General features: G+C 39.7%; 4 protein-coding genes across 7 annotated transcripts; 2 read left to right on the forward strand and 2 right to left on the reverse strand.

Annotated features, from left to right (window-relative positions):
• Positions 1-3: 3 nt before the first annotated feature.
• Positions 4-2,128, reverse strand: LOC106648346 (glucose-fructose oxidoreductase domain-containing protein 2). The gene has a single exon (XM_014365167.2). It carries the CDS (start codon positions 1,831-1,833, stop codon positions 661-663), a length of 1,173 nt encoding a protein of 390 aa, XP_014220653.1. The 5' UTR covers positions 1,834-2,128; the 3' UTR covers positions 4-660.
• Positions 2,129-2,441: 313 nt separating this feature from the next.
• On the reverse strand, positions 2,442-3,611 carry LOC106648440 (28S ribosomal protein S7, mitochondrial). The gene is made up of 5 exons (XM_014365349.1): positions 3,521-3,611; positions 3,181-3,366; positions 2,869-3,103; positions 2,662-2,799; positions 2,442-2,595 (listed from the first exon to the last, which is right to left on the reverse strand). The coding sequence occupies exons 1-5, from the start codon at positions 3,580-3,582 to the stop codon at positions 2,515-2,517; spliced, it is 702 nt and encodes a 233-aa protein (XP_014220835.1). The 5' UTR covers positions 3,583-3,611; the 3' UTR covers positions 2,442-2,514.
• Positions 3,612-4,337: 726 nt separating this feature from the next.
• On the forward strand, positions 4,338-9,190 carry LOC106648439 (dual specificity mitogen-activated protein kinase kinase 4-like). 2 transcript variants are annotated; one of them, XM_014365347.1, is made up of 9 exons: positions 4,338-4,424; positions 4,813-4,884; positions 4,949-5,039; positions 6,263-6,352; positions 6,424-6,601; positions 6,681-6,800; positions 6,883-7,182; positions 7,252-7,478; positions 7,562-9,190. In XM_014365347.1, the coding sequence occupies exons 1-9, from the start codon at positions 4,376-4,378 to the stop codon at positions 7,725-7,727; spliced, it is 1,293 nt and encodes a 430-aa protein (XP_014220833.1). In that variant the 5' UTR covers positions 4,338-4,375; the 3' UTR covers positions 7,728-9,190. The 2 variants fall into 2 exon arrangements, with proteins under 2 accessions (XP_014220833.1, XP_014220834.1); XM_014365348.2 differs by lacking the exon at positions 4,338-4,424 and adding an exon at positions 4,455-4,616.
• A 1,069-nt stretch (positions 9,191-10,259) lies between these two features.
• LOC106648256 (forkhead box protein J1-A-like) lies at positions 10,260-17,439 on the forward strand. 3 transcript variants are annotated; one of them, XM_014364999.2, is made up of 4 exons: positions 10,260-10,548; positions 14,901-15,302; positions 15,371-15,972; positions 16,066-17,439. In XM_014364999.2, exons 2-4 carry the CDS (start codon positions 14,975-14,977, stop codon positions 16,201-16,203), a joined length of 1,068 nt encoding a protein of 355 aa, XP_014220485.1. In that variant the 5' UTR covers positions 10,260-10,548; positions 14,901-14,974; the 3' UTR covers positions 16,204-17,439. The 3 variants fall into 3 exon arrangements, with proteins under 3 accessions (XP_014220485.1, XP_014220484.1, XP_014220486.1); XM_014364998.2 differs by having other exon boundaries at positions 10,261-10,548; positions 14,897-15,302; XM_014365000.2 differs by having other exon boundaries at positions 10,265-10,548; positions 14,897-15,302; positions 16,093-17,439.
• The last annotated feature ends 108 nt before the right edge of the window (positions 17,440-17,547 follow it).

Raw genomic sequence — 17,547 nt, forward strand, 5'->3', positions numbered from 1 at the left:
TGAAGTATAAAAAATAATGTGATTTGGCTTTTCATTGCAAAAAATCCATGTTTTACAAATGCTCCAAATCAACTCGTTACACTATACAGTTAACTGATTTAAACAGCAGGTAATGTATTCTATAGTTAATCATTTGAACCCCTTGGACCATATTCTGTTGATTTTTACATTAGACAAAAGTTACTTTACTTTCATTAAATATGATACATATACTTTAATAAAGATGATAAAACACATAATGCATAATTCAAACTCTAAAACTTATGTATCTTTTCATAAAATGCTTTTGTTAAGTAAATAACAAATGTATTATTTTAGTACTACCATTATATTATAAAATGTTAAAATTATATATTTGAAACATCAACATTCACAACTCTCAAGTAAACATCATTTGTCAACAAATTTGCCCAAATAAATTTGCGTGGCACTGTTATTAAATAATTTCATCAGTTTAATAATAAAATATAAAATCTTGAAACCCTAGTACATTCTACAAGAAAAATTTAAAATATTATATTTTCATTGGAACATAAAAATAATATAAATAATTTTTATGATCAAATTATTAATTCATAATCATAAACTAATTCTACTTGAAATAGATCATAATTATAAACACAATACTGATAAAAATATACAATGTTTTAACACAAAAATCTAAAGTGAAATTGTCTTTGATCGAACGGCTGCTGAGCTAAGCACAGAATTGGGATCAGGTAAATCTGCTATTTGTTCAACTTTTGTCCACTCTCGATTACTGTTACTCAGTATCAAAGCTTCAATAACTGATTGTACATAAACACCGTCTTCAAAAGTAGCTGCCTTAGATACAGGTTCTTTAGTCCATCCACTCTTATCTTCTACAGGTTCAAAAGCTTCTCTAAGTGCTCCTATCATATTTCTTAAACCTTGAACATAAGGTCCTGATATAAAAATTTCGTTTGTGAGGATTGGTTCTTGTTTTTTTTCAGTATCCAAAAGTCGAATTTCTTCTTGTTGTCCAGTACAACAAAACAAATCAGTACTACGCACAGTAAGACGACCATTAGGTCCAAATATTGTGATTTCTTGATTAGCAATAGCATTTGGATAAGAACTGAGAGTAGCAGTAACTAATATTCCACCATCCAGTTCCATTTGAAATGAACAAAAATCTGGTGAAGAAACAGATCTAATACTACCATTTTTGTGTAGATTTGTAGTTGTACTAAAGTTTCGAATTAGGGCATGTACTTTGAAAGCTTTGCGATTTGTTAAATATGTTATTAAATCTATGATGTGGCTACCAACTAAAGTTAGTACGCCGCCACCCATTCTCGCATCACAGAGCCAGTTGTAACACTGACCATCAGCTAAAATTGGACCAATTTGTACTCGAATATCTATTACACTGATTTTTCCATCCAAAAGACCATCTTTTATTTCTCTTTTTAAATTTACAAAGGCAGGAAGAAATCGCAAACTGTGATTAATAATTGTGATCAAAGTTGGGTAATATAGAGCTGCTTTACCCATTTTAAAAACGTCAATTTGACTAAGTCCACCGGGTTTATCACAAACCACATGTTTACCAAGGCCTAATGCTTTAACAGTTATTTCAACGTGCAACTTTGGTGCACAAAAGATAAAAATCAAATCGATGTCTTTTCTCAAGACAACATCATCAACTTTGCTTGTATAAAAAGGAATGTCCATGTCAGTGGCAACTCTCTCTGCTTCTTCTTTTGTACGTCCCCAAATGGATATGATTTTAAAACCTTTTTCGCGCAAAAAGGTAACGAGTACCCGCACTATGTTGCCCGTTCCGAAAATTCCGATTCCAGGTAACATCTTGCACTGGTTTTATTATAGAATTTCGTCAACAAAGCTTTTAAAACTTGAATATAGGTCAGTATAACATTGTGCTTATTTTCATTTTATATGCCGACTCTCATCTGATTTGATTAGTAACGTTACTAATATATATTTACATTTTTACGAAAACAATGAGTTATACACAGTGCACTACAAATACTAAATGTAATTGATTACATTCTGATGTGTACAATAACAACAACACACTTGCAACTACGCAACAGACGTGCTTAGCTTATACTTTCTCTTGGTGGCATGTCCGTTGGCAAGACAGCCCATACCCCCGTCCACAATCCACATGGACAGACATGCCAATTGTTTTACACCTGACAGGACTGGTTTACCTAACGTGTACTGTGACTGTCAGATAAAAAGATCGCGGATAGCTGTGAAACTAAATTGAACATGAAAATTCGATAAACAATTCAAAAAGCAATTTAAAATAAAGTAACCTAAGTAAATTGAAAATAAATTTAAAATGAAGTAAAGCTGCATAATTTATCAAAATAATCAGTTGACATTAAAGCCTATTCAAAATAAAATGAAAGGTCTTTTGAAATAAAATTGAATGCATAGAAACAGTATTCGAATACCTTATAGACGTTATATTTCATAAATTAAAAAATATTTTTACATTTATTATAAATAACAACATAATTAGAACCACCTAAAATGAGCATATGATCTATTTGCTTCACACTGCCTATACAGTTCTTGTTTTTTCTTTATAACTCTTCCCTGCATAAACAACAAATTTTAGTATCAAAATCATAATTATATATAAAAATATATGTAATGTTTTACCTCATTGTTTGCAGCATCAATCAATTCATGCGCTAATTTTTCACTCAAATGAACTTTCATTTGTTTATCCTTTCCAGCTTGAATGAGCCAATTCATTCCTAAAAATTGTGCTCTTTTTTCAGTCAGTGGAACAGGAACCTTGATACAACAAAATAATGCATCATCAGCTAATTTTTCAAATTGAATATGAAATGTATCGTTAATTACCTGATATGTTTGACCACCTTTTTTCATTTTTAATAATTCAAGCACAGGAGTACTGTTTTCAATGGCTTGACGTAAAATAGCTCTAGGGTCAAGCTCTATTTTTTCTTTTTCTGCAGGATCTGTTGCTTTATTATACTTCTCTAGTTGTATTCTTTTAATATTTTCAAATGTATTCTCAAGAGCTTTTCTAGCTCTTTCTTTTTTGCCTTCTCTCATTAGGAAATTAATAAATTTACTGTAAAAATTGTTTTGAATTTTATTAAATTGTTTAAGACAAAATGTTACAACAATTGTGTTGTTAACTAAACATACCTGACTTGTTTATCATAAAACTCGGACGAGGTATCATCAGTGAATGCTGGCTTAATAGGTAAAAGTGACAGTGCCTTCAACTCTTCCTCTTGATCCAAGGCTTCTTGTTCTTCAGGTCTGAATACAGGTTTTACATAAGTTGGATTGAAAACACTGTAATTTCTAGTCACATTTACTACTTCTGCCCTAAAAATAAGATAAATAACATAATTAAATTTCAGTTAATTTAGTACAAAGGTTATATTTGAATTGTCAATGTCTAGAGTGCTTGTCAAAAACAGTCCTGGTAAAAGAAATGTTTAATTTTTCGAATAGGGTGAAAAATGAAACTATTATTTACCTGGATTGTTGCCTAAGGCCTAACAGCCTGGCAACTGTTGTCAATTTTTGTAAAGATGTCATTTTCAATGATTACTAATATTGCGGTAACCTCGAAAAATAGCAGAAAGTTTTATTATGAATTCATAGAGATTCAAAGAGCGAGGCTGCGCAAGCGCCACCTTTTTTCCTTTTCACTGTAAATGTACTAATGTAGACAGTATAGAGTGTATATTGCAGAATGCAGACTGCACCTCTCCACCGACCACCACTCAGCCAGTAACGCAGACGAGCTGTGCTGTGGTTCGCGAATTGCGTTGCGATGTGTATAAAGCGCAGCTACAGGCGAGCAGGCAGCTCTTGCCTCCACCTCCAGTGTGAATTATAACTTGATTTATCGAGCAACGAAAAGCGAGTATTTTTTTCAACCATAGCATTGATAAGAGTCGCAACAATCGGAGCTCATTGGTCTACGATGTCGAGACACTGAATCGCACAAGTCCTATATGAGCTGGCAGTTTTCCATAGTCCAATGTGTTGAAGTATTCTGTGCTGAAAACAATAATATAGCGATGCAACCACCGCTCGTAGCGCATCGAGCGAAAAATCTTACATCGGGAGACTGAAAACTTGCATCGAAGGATATATACCTATAGGTACACGTTGGCACGCACGCACATCGAGCTTGCGCCAACCCTTGCGTCTGCATTATACTTACTCCTTTGGCGTGTTAGCACTTGGCATACGCTCTGTATATAGTCTTACCCAGTGCTTACATATAGGCAGGTCGTCTGACGTACGGAGTGTATACAGCGTATCGCACCGACAACAGCGTACTTACTTCAATAATATTTGTGTTATTAGTTCAACTGAGACGATGGCCGAAAATAATCATCAAACCAACTCCTTTGGACACAACAATCAAGGTATGCCCATTCCTAACATAAACATACACTTTGTGTCTCGGAGAAAGAGGAAATAATTCCGGCATTTAGTTTAGCGCGCAGATTAGTCATAACCTGCCTCCTAGATTATCGTTTTTCGCACGAGTTCTATTTTATTTTTATGTCACTTTGATTTTATTATTCCCTATCAACTTTGTTTAATCATGGGTAACGGTATGTCATTGCAGATTTTTACGTATTATATATTTTTTCAGCTTACTCATTCGCGTCGTTTTCAATTCATTTTATGGACATATTATTTGACTTTATCAATTATACATTGTATTTCTTATTGACGCTTCATTGTAAACAATTATTCGTTACAATTAAGATATTAAAACCTATAATACTTAATTTTCTTAATTCACAGGTGTTAGCCGGATCTTCAATTTTCCAAATATAGATTTTAGAACTAACAATGAAGTTTCAAATGATATGTCAGGTATGTCAATTGCTTAATCATAGTCTTATTAAGTCAATAATCCTACAACTAAATTACATTGCAGCTGAAAAGAAACGGCTGATGAAACTCAACTTTCCAATAGATGATGCTAAGACACTGCCATCAACCACTGAGATGCAATCACCACAAGTTTTGTAAGTTGAAATTGTTTTGGCTCAAATTAATACTCATTTCCAAAATAACGTATGTTTTTAAAACTAATTTCAAAAATATAATTTTTTATCATATATACTTTTTTCAATACCTAATATTCATTCAATTAAAATTAGAATAAACTTTTAAACCATCAATAATGAGGATTAACCCATTTATGACGAAAAGGCTTAATTTTTTTGTTTGCTTTGGACGCGATTTGTTCCGTATTTTTAGGCCTCAAAAATATTTCGCACGCACCTATTTCAATGTAAAATTTAATGCCCTTTCAGAAACTGAACTTAAATTTTTGATTTTTTACATAATAAAAAAGTTATAGCTATTTAAACAAAAAAATCGTAAAAATTTTGGCAAAAAATCAAGTTTTCGATTATTTTTAGCCATGTTATAATTAAGGGATCACGATATAAACATAATCAGGAGTAATCACGACTATTAAAGTATCTCAGGGATTTTTTATAGAATTTTCAAACCAATCCTTCAAACTAAACATAACTCATATTCATATAAAACATAATTCATTTTTTACTCGAAAACTATTGAGTTTAGAGCAAAAGTCTCCAAAACAAAAGTTTGCAAAGTGGCTCAAAAATCCTTAAGGGCATTAAATTTTACATTGAAATAGGTGCGTGCAAAATGTTTTTGAGGTCTAAAACTTCGGAACAAATCGCTTCCAAAGCCAATAAAAAATCAAGCCTTTTCGTCGTCAATGGATTAAACTTGAATTTGAAAAATAGTATATTACTCCCCTAGGCCGGGAAAAACAGAAAAGTCCCAGGGCACATGAAATAAGCGACCGAGGCGAAGCCGAGGTCGATTAGCACATGCACGGGGGCTTTCTTTTTTCCCGGTATAGGCCGGTATGCTATTTTACATACCCCGTGGCCCTAAAATAGCAATATTCCGTTTAGCGCAGTGGCAGGGCCGCTGGTATGTAAAACAATTTTTCTTACTGTAGTATAAAATATTGAAAGAAAAAAAAATATTATAGATTAATATCATTCAAATAAATAACAAAAATCATTTTGCTTATAATGAACATTAAATAAGTTAATCACAATTATATTGCAAGTAATTTTGCGATTCGCGAGAAACTAGTTAGCAGCATATTACCACAGCTCATCTGGAATATTCAGATGTAGTAAAAAATTGCGTTCTTAAATTGAAAAATATAAACTTATTGATAAAAATTAACAATTGACAGAACTGGACGCCCAAATTTGCCTTTACCATTGAAAAAAATTCCTGTTAAATATGTACCACTTCCACAAGAAACTTTACCAGATAAAGCAAGGTATGTTATGGAAAATATTCAATATTATATATTCCAATTAATGTTATATTAAATCGTTTTCATTTTTTCAGAGAAAAATTTAAAATGTGCCAATCTATGCAAAGTACAGGAAAATTACAACTTAGTCCAGACACAGTATATGATTTTACGAGTGAAGATTTACTTGATTTAGGAGAAATTGGTAGAGGAGGTTTCGGAACTGTAAATAAAATGGTTCATAAAAAAAGTACTACTGTTATGGCTGTGAAGGTAAAATTTATTTTTATTATTTTTTCATACATAAAAGTCAATAGAAAACTATAATTTTATTCAAATTATATATTATCAGAGAATTCGTTCTACTGTGGATGAAAAAGAACAAAAACAATTATTGATGGATTTAGAAGTTGTAATGAAATCAAATGATTGTCCTTATATTGTGCAATTTTATGGAGCTTTATTCAAAGAAGTAAGTCAACAAATAAAATAATAAAACATTTGTATAATAATTAAAAATCTATTTTATTGAAAAAATAAATTTTCACTTTCAGGGTGACTGTTGGATTTGCATGGAACTAATGGATACCTCATTAGATAAATTTTATAAATTTATACATGAGCTTTTACGTGATAGGATACCTGAACCAATATTGGGAAAAATTACAGTTGCGACTCTAAAGGCTTTGAATTATTTAAAAGAAAAATTGAAAATAATTCATCGCGATGTAAAGCCTAGTAATATTTTATTAGATCGACGAGGTAATATTAAGCTTTGTGATTTTGGTATCTCTGGACAGTTGGTCGATTCAATCGCAAAAACGCGTGATGCTGGATGTAGACCGTATATGGCTGTTAGTATTTGTAATCAAATATGTTAAAGCAGTAACATTTTTTTAAATTTAATTTATTACAAATTACAGCCGGAAAGAATTGATCCTCAACGTGCACGAGGATACGACGTAAGAAGTGATGTGTGGTCTCTTGGGATAACATTAATGGAAACAGCTACAGGAAATTTTCCTTATCCAAAATGGAATTCGGTATTTGAACAACTCTACCAAGTTGTTATGGGTGATCCACCAAGGCTATCATCTAATTCTAATGGTGGTACCTTCACAGCCGATTTTGTTGATTTTGTAAATACATGGTAAGTAATTTTTCTGAATTGGAAACCCAAACAGTTTGAAAAATATGATATTATTTTAATTAATATTATTGATTTATTTTCAGTTTAATAAAGGAGGAAAATCAACGTCCAAAGTACAATAAACTTTTAGAACATGAATTTATACGGAATTCTGAAAACGCAACGATAGATGTTGCCGGTTACATTGATAAAATTATGCATCAAATGGACAATTATGGTGTGACCCCTTTCACCACAGATCAGCCTTAAAAAATACCAGATGCAATAGTAAAAAATTGAAAATAATGTAGGAAAATATGTAGGAAAATGGAGGGAATGTCGAAAAGGTGAAAGTGTGTACAGTCCGTGTGAGAAAGGTAAGAAGACGAAATAACAAAAAAAATCATGAAACTGTTCCTTCGTTGATACAATCCTGCACCCAACTTATAGTCTCAGCAGAATAAGAGAAAGAACGCTCCAACTTAGTGTAATTGTAAAAAAGTAAAAAAATAAATGAATAAGAATATTGCGGAATCGTAGTACCTTGTAAAATGTACTCGTGTACAAATTTAGAAGCATATGAGTAAACATTATATTACACTAAAAATGTAACGTAGTATCGTCTTGTTTGAAGGCGATCAGTGGATTTCATTTTTAAAAAAGTTCAACCGATGAATTTCAGTTGCACGCTGAATTGGAATGGGAAATCATATATTATATAGATATAGAATAAAAAAAGGTGACGATAAAACAATCGAGTTTTCTTCATTTAAGGGAATTGTAAAATGCTAAAATTGCAATCAGTCGAGTACTTCATCGGTTTTTCGTAAATTTTATGTGCAAATAATTGCTTGAAAATCATGCATTTACTTTAAGTGACGAGTTTTAAATAATCGATCGAAGCGCAATAATAACACTGCGATATACAATTATGAATAACAATATTATTTTCAAGCTAAAGTGTTATATTCGAGGTATACAAATAATATCAATGATGAATCTGGATTTTATAAATTGATATCTTAATAACAATAATAAAATGTGTATGTGCCTATGGAAAAACGACGATTCGTACAACTCCGTTTTCCATGCGCACATACGCGAGTACTCACACCAAATATAAATGACTCAATATGCCTTTTTCTCGATCGCATATTTGTGTGTATTGCGAGAGTGGTTAATAAAAAATACGAAATTATTAATCATTTCCCGTTCATTGGGTGTGCGCATTATATTATTTGAAATACTTGATGCATAATTGAGATGTTGTTTTGTGGCAAAGAATGGAAAAGAAGAGTGTACATACAAAAATTAACATTCCATAAGTTAAGAATTCAGTTTTTAACTCTGTATTTTTTTTTAATGTTGCATTAGAGTTTATCGTAATGTAAGTCATACTTATATTTCTCTGAAAAATGATTGCTTGAATTTTGCCTTTGAGATGCGTTCTTAAATTGGTTTGCTTAAAATCTGTAAGAATGGAAAGTGGAGGCATTTATTTCATGTGAAAAAATAAGTAAAATAGATCTCACTCGATCTCTCAGTAATAGTGGAAATGTCTAGAAGAGAACAAAAATAAAAAAAACGAAAAGGGTAACTGCATCGACGAGCGTAACTGCGAAAGCGCATCGCACTCGCAAACGCTAGATAAAATGTGTATGTAATAAGCGCAATCGTACGCAACTATTGTACATTTAAGAAGAAAGGAAAATAAACGATTTAACAAAAGCGACTGTTTGCTCGCATAATTTCTGCACCCAACAATCGCCAGCGCTTCCTTCCTTTGCAAGCCGATAAGGTACATTACGTATAAGCCACGCGAACTTATGGAATTGGCATTGCGATTGTCAAGCTGCGGCGGCGCGCAGGTTTTTTTCGCTTATCACCGAGCTGCCTAAGCTCAACCGAGCGTAACGCAAATAAGCTGCGGGCGCGCAGCTGCCGAGAACGTGGACGATATTTCAGCAGCTGTTTATTTTGCGACGATCACCAGCAATCTTTGGAAAATAGACGGGGAAAATGAGGCGCGTCGAGCGTTCGGACCGTGTCCGGCCGAGTCGAATTTCCTCCTCTCGACTACTCGCTCGACGCTCGAGAGAATCGCCTCGGCTCGGCAGCGAACGAGAGTCGACATTATATAGATGAGGAAAAGGGAACTGCGGAGAAGAAAGGTCCGAGAGAGAGAGAGAGAGAGAGATAGAGAGAGAGCTGATGATAAAATCGATACTCGCCTCGGAGTTGTGTGCATAGAACGGGATCCACCCCCGCGCGCAGCCCGTACCGGTACACGTATTGTGGAGGGTCGCGAAAGAATAACATGCATATAGTCGGTCGGGCGGCGCGGGGGTGGAACAACTCGCTACAACGGAGCTACATGGAAAATGGCGACCCCCGACATGCCGTTGACCAGTGCTAGTATAGCGCGTAATATGCCTCGTGCCAGCTCGCAAAAACGTTCGCCACACGTATTTCCTCTCGCTGCTTGCAAACTCGAACAAAAGCGGGTCTAGGTTCTCGTCGAGCTCGACGCGTTCGTCAGTTGGACGCGTCACCTGTATCCTGCACGCCATTATAAATCATTACAATAGTAAACATCGGCGCGACTGCATATTTTAAATTGCAAGAAGAAAAAAACAAGTTTCGCTGAGAGAAATTTGAGTCGCAGGATCGAATAAATTGATCGGTGAACCCTCTGCGCTGGAATATATATAAGTACAGGTAGATAGAGCTACAGCTACGTATAGACAAAGACAGAGAGAAAGCGAGAGAGAGAGAGAGAGAAAAGAGGAGAGGAGAAGAGAGGAGAGGAGTAGGTGCATCAAATCGGCCGCGCGCGAGAGACAGAGAGAGCTTGCGCTTGCGGACAGCAGCAGTCCGACGTGCAGTCATGTAGACGCGTTGGTCATTTCTCTTCCGAGAGGCTATAACAACGTTGCGTCAAAGCTCGCAAGACAGATTCCCGCTCACGTCCACGGATACAAATCACTTGTGAATTTTAATTGCGCTCTCTCCTTTTATCTCTTCTACGATTGGAGTAATGGGCCTTTGTTTCGTCGCTCATTGGACAGCAGCAGGACTACTCGATCTCTAGGTGAGCTGAACGCGCGAGAAATCGCACGTATTCTATCTTTTTATATTCTTACATGTAAGCTCCGAACGTCGCACGACAAATTTTATTTCGCGAAAAATTAATTCTATAAAGGGTAAATTTTATCGAAATGTATTAACTCGATCGAGAAAGATATATGTGACGAGTACGAAGAAAAAGAAAATTGAAATAGTTAAAAAATCAACGACGCGCTCGGACGTAGGTAAATGCAGTTTCCGAGAAAGCTTAGGCTTTGCGCGCGCGTGTATTTCGGCTTCGGGGAACGGCACTTTTGCGCAATTAAGAATTAGCCACGTGATACAGGCGTACTACGTACGAGTCGCATTGAAAAATTTAGAGCGAAAGTTGAAAAACACGCGGACAATTTGAGTAGGCTATGATGTTCGTTGCCTGCTGCACTGCACGTATCGTCGTATGCACGCGCGCACTCGGCCCAGCGCTAGTACTAGAGTACTTCCATATAGAGGTTGCATTAAATATTTACGAGGATTGATTCGGTCTCGAGCTCTACTCTGCCACTGCCTGCTACTCGTCGAAATAGCCATGAAAACGTATATCCCAGCGGTTATAAGCAGAGAATAACATACTTTTTCTTCGCGCTGGCCGCTCGTTTAGCTTTTCCGCAGCTACTCGAAACTCTTATAGACGCGATCATTACTTTTCTCGTGCTCTCGATGGACGAAGAAACGAGGCTCGTTTCGCGGGATAATTCAACACGAGTCGAGTCGCATTTATCATCGCGTACTTGAGCCCGATCAAACGACATATGCGTCCCCGCAGCGAAAGAATCATCGATACGAGTCTCGTTTCGTCCGGGAGCTTGAATAAGAAATGAAAAAAAAACGAGTCTCACGCTCGAAAACATAATTTACCTACGCATCCGTGATGTCGACGCGTATTTACAACGTCATATGTTGTTTGGTATCGTAATCGCTCGTAGGTGGTTAAATAGAGCTATGGAAAAAGAGAGTAAGTTTGCCAGTAACGCGAGTTGTTAATACACAGAGGGAGAATATATGGAAAGGAGAGAGAGAGAGAGAGAGAGAGAGAGAGAGAGAAGAAAACAAATGGTTAGAGGCCGCGCACCGGCTGCTGAGTCACACAACCTGCGTCGTAGGGGTGCAAACGTAGGCAGGTGTACGCGGCTCGATGTGTGTGTATTCGAACTGCGCACTCTATGCGCGTGTTTTGTACGTGTCCATTGCGGCGGTGCATGCAAGCGACATTCCTCCCCTGCGAGCACGCGTGAGTCTCGCTTTTTTTCCTCTCCGTTCCTATTCCAATCGCTCGACGCGGTTCGTTATTTTCTTGGGGCCCCCTCGCCGAGTCGAGCTAGACCTTCGTTTCTGTTTCAATCGAAACTCTTCGTCAAATTTTCACAAAACTTGGCTATAATGTTTAGCTGAAAATGTTGCTACGATCCAACGGTTTTTGCAGTGCATCCCACTGGGATCGCCACCCGCGAAGCTGTAATTTTCCGATAAAAAGCGCTGATTCGTGCGCGCGCCTTTGAAAGCTTTGATAAATCGTCCTAATGCATCCGATCTAAATAGCAGAATGCAGCGTGCTCGACATTAGTCCGAAAGCGCTTTTATCCCGGGCAAAGGTACGAAAGCTCTTTGATGATTCGGAGCGAGGACATTTATACTTCATGTTTATCTGCAAATTTTTTCACAAATAGTCCGCAGTCCCGTGCAATTCTTCATTGCTGCTCTTGTTCCAAAACGCGACTCTAATCATATCGGTCCGAAAAGACCCACTCGTTGGAACGAGGTCATGCCTGTTTTTTTTTTTTTTTCAAACCGAGCCGACGAAATACACAGTCGTTGAGCGAGGAAAGAAAGGCGCGTGCTCGCATGCTCTATTGGCGCTGCAGCAGCGGTCGGCCACGCGCTCGCTCGCGCCTCAACGGAAGTGCAGATGGCTATTAACCGGTCGAGGAAATAAAAGCGACGTCGACGAGCACCTCCGCAGCTCGATAGGTATAATAATACAAATGGAGGTGTATTGCTGCATCGCGCACACGTGTCCAGATCCGCGTATATGCAAACGCCCACGACCAACAGTCGAAACTCGAAAGTTGCATGCACGTACGTACGCGCGCGTACACACATAGGAAGTTAATTGCGCCGCTATATTTACGCGTGACATATAATCGTCGGCCGAGATAAAGGCGAAAATTGAGCGATACTCGCGGGCCAGGGTTCAAGTTCACGTACAAACAACAATTGCCGCTATTGGTGCGGGTAGCCGAGCGCGAGAAAAGTTTAAAGCCACGAGAACATAAACAATCGCCGAGTCAAGGAACTGCCGAGCACTGCACGCGTATCGGAGCACACGTATATATTACGCGAGAAGATCGCGTGCGAGCCAAATCAGCGCATTATTTTCGCATTCGCTCGTGCAAGCCAAAAGAGGAGAAGATAATTGCCGATAAGGTGCTTTGTATGCAAGATAGCTCTGATCTCGCGTGCGCCGATGGATGAAAAATTGCGTAGCGAACCATTGGACGCTGCAGATCGCTCGACCAATGAGAGGCCGACTTGGCCTTCGGGATGATATCGATCGTAGCAATCAAGTCCGCGCTCGCCACGAGTCGTAAAAACTAAAAATTACCTTTGCTCTGTAAAGACGTTGCCACAATAGCATTCATATGTGACAATTTTCAGCGTCATTGCGGCGGCGACGACCGAATCGATCGAACGCATCTAGCTCACACACATCGACTTTTGTTATCTTACTTTTTAAGATCAACGTGCTATAGTCCATGATAATTAAGCGTACCAAAGTACGATGCATTTTGTTGGCGTCGATAGGAGTCGGAGCTTGCAAAAAGATCCGTAAAAAATCTGACGTCGGGCTAGATTATATACGATAGAAAGGGCGGATGGATGGCCGTTCGTAGCGGCGCAAATTATATACGCAGCCCCGCGGCGGGGGTGCGAGAGGGTGTCGCGCTCGAGAAAGAGTCGCACAGTCGAGAGGAGTCTGCGTGCGTGGGCGCTTGCGCGCCACTGTAGCTATCACAGTAGGAGGAGAAGCTCCGGCCCGAGCGAGCGAATCGTTTGCGTCCGCGTCTCTCGTGGCCAGCCCCACGACCCCATTGGCCAGGCTCGATCGATTCCAGCACTACTACGGCTTATGCAGCTCGACCGAATACGCGCGACTCCCGAGCCATGCCCGCAGCAGCTCCGAAGCAGTAGCAGCAAAATTGCACTCTGTTATACTTATATTTGCGGGGCTTTTTTCCTTTCTTTCTTTTTATCGACGACAATACGCGCGTGGCACACATCTTCCAGGGCTTTTTTTCCTACAACACGCTCTTAGAGGTAGGACATCTGGTCGATGGTTGCGGAAAGGCGCCGCGCACGAGAGGATAATAACGTCGTGCTCGGCGAAGCTTGTCGGAGGGTCGAGCGCAACCCCGCCAAGCCGTAACGTCTCGAGAATGAAAAAGGCGCGATTCGCCCCTTGCGTCATTATGTATGCTTTCTCGCGAGACTCCGATTCGATCGAGAGATATCGAAAGCGCGCACGATCGCTGCAGCAGCCAAACGATTTCGTTGCAAAATGACGCGATTATCTGTCGCGCCGCGAGTCCTCTCGACGCAGCTACCTAACTAACGAAACAACTCATTGTTTTCGAGATAGTAAAAGTCATTGGCGAGGATAAGCCGCAAAATATAACGGCAACGGGCATGAATGTCCGTAGGGTAGCGATGCGTGTGCATGTGCGTGAGGGGTGGCCGTTGGCTGTGCCTCGCGCACATGTTTGGTCCACCTGCGTCGCAACTCGCAACTCGCCTCAGCAGCGATATAAACAGCACCTGCCAGCTGGTGGAGGCGCACGAGAGGCGGTGGTGGTAGCGGTGGTAGTAGTGGTAGCGCAAAAAGCAGCAGCAGCAGCACAGTCGGCCCGAAGAAACTCTCCTCAGTCCTTGTTGTGTATCCCGTGTGCGCCGGAGTCGAGCGTCTATGGGTGTGTGCGGCGATAAATTCTACTTATTTTAGAGCGTCGTCGCGCGCGCAAAAGTCCGCGAGCCTCGCGCGGCTACCTCTATAATGATCGCAGTCGGGCTCGGAACATGCCGAGGCTCGTTTCCTTGATGTTGGCCTTGCCGCGCTACGCACTCGACGCCGTACTTTGGCTGCTGGCCTGTCTCTTTCATCGGCAGCTGGCCGTGCGCAATAAGTGGCAGCTCTGACGGACCAAGATCGTTTATCGAAAGTTTCGCCGAAGGTCTTCATCCCTCTCTTTCTCTCACAAAGATCGATCGCCTCTTTCCTCTCGGCTTACATCGCGGCTAAACTCAAAGTGCAATTGTTGCAGGCAGCAGTGAATCAATAGGCAACGCGGACGGACGAGCAAACTTCCGCAAGCTCTGGGCTCGAGAGCCTGTCATGCGAAATGGTGCGCACCAGAGGGACGACGAGCTCGCTCGAGAAGCAAGTGGCCGTCGAGGTGGACTCGCTGGACTGCCTCGAGGAGGCCGCGACCGCCGCGGCCCTCGCCAGCCTCGATAACAACAACATGGACTGCGACAACGATGAGGCCGAGCTGACCAATCTCAATTGGCTGCAGTCGCTCGACATAACGAGCGCCTCGGGCCTGCCGACGCCGCCCTGCTCGCCGGCACCCCTCGTGCTCCCTCAGCAGCACGTCCAGCAGCGTCGCCCTCAACCCCCGCCCAAGCCCCAGATCAAGAAGATGTCGCCCCTGCTCAAAGCTCAGATCGGTGAGTCTCCGATTAATTTTATTGCGCCTCCACCTGCACTTGTATAACATAATTTGCTCCGATCGCAGACATGGCTGAGAACGGGCAAAAGTACCTGGTCGACGAGAGCAAGAAGCCGCCGTACTCGTACGCGACCCTCATCTGCCTGGCGATGCGCGCCAACGACAACAGAGTCACCCTGTCGAGCATCTACGCCTGGATACGCGACAACTTCAAGTATTACCGGGTGGCCGATCCGGCCTGGCAGAACTCCATCCGCCACAATCTCTCCCTGAACAAATGCTTCGTCAAGCTGCCCCGCTCCAAGGACGAGCCGGGCAAAGGCGGCTTCTGGAAGCTCGACGTGGAGCGCCTCGAGGAGGGTCGTCGGACTCGTCGGCGCAACGCCTTCTCCCGCCGCTCGAGGACCTCGCCGGCGTCCTCGAGATCCGCCGGCAACGGCGCGACCGGTAACAGCGGCCTCGTCCCCCCGGCGACGACGACGACGAGCAACGATCAGCTGCAGCAGAGCCTCGTCTTTGCCAGCGAAACCGATCACGTGTCAAAGATACTCGAGGCCAACGGCGCCAATCTCGAGGGTCCCAAGTGCCTCGTGCTGTACGAGACGCCGCCGAGCAGTGTATCGCCTCCGATACCCGACTCTCTGCCCGAGATACCGGAATCCGCCCAGGTATGCTTATATACTTCCAAGCTCATTTAACGTACGCACGATTGTGTAAGATATACAAAACTACTCGAGCAGATTATTAATCCACAAATTTAGGACTTTAACGTCTTTTCTACCCTGCAGGTGAACATAAGCGAGGAGGACTTTACGGACCTGCTGATCGAGAGTGCGGTCTGGGACGACGCCGTGGAAAATCAGCTAGCCCTCCTGGACTCGGTTCTCGACATGCTCTAAACAGGCCCTCGCTCATCGCCGCGCGAATCTTAGGCTCCGACAACGAGTTCATTCATTATTCTGCTTTGTACATTATTTATAATCTTTATTCTTGTTAAAAACTACGTTTCCACTAGTTTAGACGAGTACGTATCGCACCCAGCCGACCCCGCTAAATAAGAAGAAATTATCGTTTCAAAATCACGAAAGTATTAAATAATCAACAGCGATTTCATTTCAAATCCGTGCCAATCTATCAAACGTCACACGTAATTATTACGCGCGATAACGTTCGTTTTTTCTTATTTACGCGCAACGTCGGGCGAGCGCTGCCTCATCAAAGTGCAAATATTTTTTCGCTTTACATTGACAATTATACATTATATATTACCTCGAGATGGCATTATTATAGTTTTACGCAATGTACTGTAAGGATTTTTCACCTTTTAGCCTAGTGATAATCGAGTTCTATTATACCGTAATGTGTAAATAATATCAAGTTGACGAGTTGGTAGAAGCATTTGAAAATTTATTTTATTTCATGTATTTTAATTAATGGCAAAAAAGTCGTGTAAATAGAACAAAGCTGTTAGCCACGTAAATTGAATACTTGTATGATACATAATGAATTTAGAAATTAATGAAAAAAGTCATTAGACCTAAATTAATGACTTAGAGATGCCTTACCAGGATCCGTCCAAAGATTAGAAATATATGCAATGGTAGCTTCTACCGAATACTTATAATAATATATTTCATAGTCTTACCTGTAAATTTTCGATAAAAAATATCTATTAATGACTCTCTTCGGTATCACTTAGTATACTTTAAAATTTACATCGATCTTAAAAAACTTGTGTGAAATTAATAAACCAGCATAATTATATCAAAACAAACATATTATTGACATTTTTAATTATTTCTGTCCAAACCATTTCAATTTAGAATGGATTAAAATTTCTTTAAACATTCGAGCTTTTATGTCAAATTTTTGATATTCTGAAATATTCGATTAATCAACTTGAACTAAACCAGTTTGTAAAGTATGATACTATGTAATTAAACTAGTTTCTATTGAATATAGTCATTCAAATTTAATATTCATTGTACTTATGTTATATTTTCCATTCTAAATCTTCTTAGTGATTTCGGAAGGAAAAATCTGAAATGTGCAGTTGGCTCTACCATGATATATCGATGATATTAGATATCATCGCCTATAATACCTGATGGCAACATGATTATTTTCATTTATTAAAACTAGGAGTTAATATTTTTCCCAAATAATAATATAAAGTTTTAGTGATAAAAATAACATTTTTAATGTCAAAATATCTTGTCATAGAAATAAAAATGAAAACTGAT

Source organism: Trichogramma pretiosum, unplaced genomic scaffold, assembly GCF_000599845.2.
Source record: "Trichogramma pretiosum strain Unisexual culture from Peru unplaced genomic scaffold, Tpre_2.0 scaffold24, whole genome shotgun sequence".
NCBI classification, from domain to species: domain Eukaryota; kingdom Metazoa; phylum Arthropoda; class Insecta; order Hymenoptera; family Trichogrammatidae; genus Trichogramma; species Trichogramma pretiosum.

Excerpts from the sequence above, each read along its gene's own strand:
- LOC106648346 (XM_014365167.2), bottom strand. The coding sequence starts at position 1,833 with ATGTTACCTGGAATCGGAATTTTCGGAACGGGCAACATAGTGCGGGTA.
- LOC106648440 (XM_014365349.1), bottom strand. The coding sequence starts at position 3,582 with ATGACATCTTTACAAAAATTGACAACAGTTGCCAGGCTGTTAGGCCTT. Across the intron at positions 3,367-3,520 it reads GGCCTTAGGCAACAATCCAG|GGCAGAAGTAGTAAATGTGA; the intron begins GTAAATAATAGT and ends TCTTATTTTTAG. Across the intron at positions 2,596-2,661 it reads TTGATGCTGCAAACAATGAG|GGAAGAGTTATAAAGAAAAA; the intron begins GTAAAACATTAC and ends TTGTTTATGCAG.
- LOC106648439 (XM_014365347.1), top strand. The coding sequence starts at position 4,376 with ATGGCCGAAAATAATCATCAAACCAACTCCTTTGGACACAACAATCAA. Across the intron at positions 6,602-6,680 it reads CTACTGTTATGGCTGTGAAG|AGAATTCGTTCTACTGTGGA; the intron begins GTAAAATTTATT and ends ATATATTATCAG. Across the intron at positions 7,479-7,561 it reads GTTGATTTTGTAAATACATG|TTTAATAAAGGAGGAAAATC; the intron begins GTAAGTAATTTT and ends ATTTATTTTCAG.
- LOC106648256 (XM_014364999.2), top strand. The coding sequence starts at position 14,975 with ATGGTGCGCACCAGAGGGACGACGAGCTCGCTCGAGAAGCAAGTGGCC. Across the intron at positions 15,303-15,370 it reads CCTGCTCAAAGCTCAGATCG|ACATGGCTGAGAACGGGCAA; the intron begins GTGAGTCTCCGA and ends CTCCGATCGCAG. Across the intron at positions 15,973-16,065 it reads AGATACCGGAATCCGCCCAG|GACTTTAACGTCTTTTCTAC; the intron begins GTATGCTTATAT and ends CCACAAATTTAG.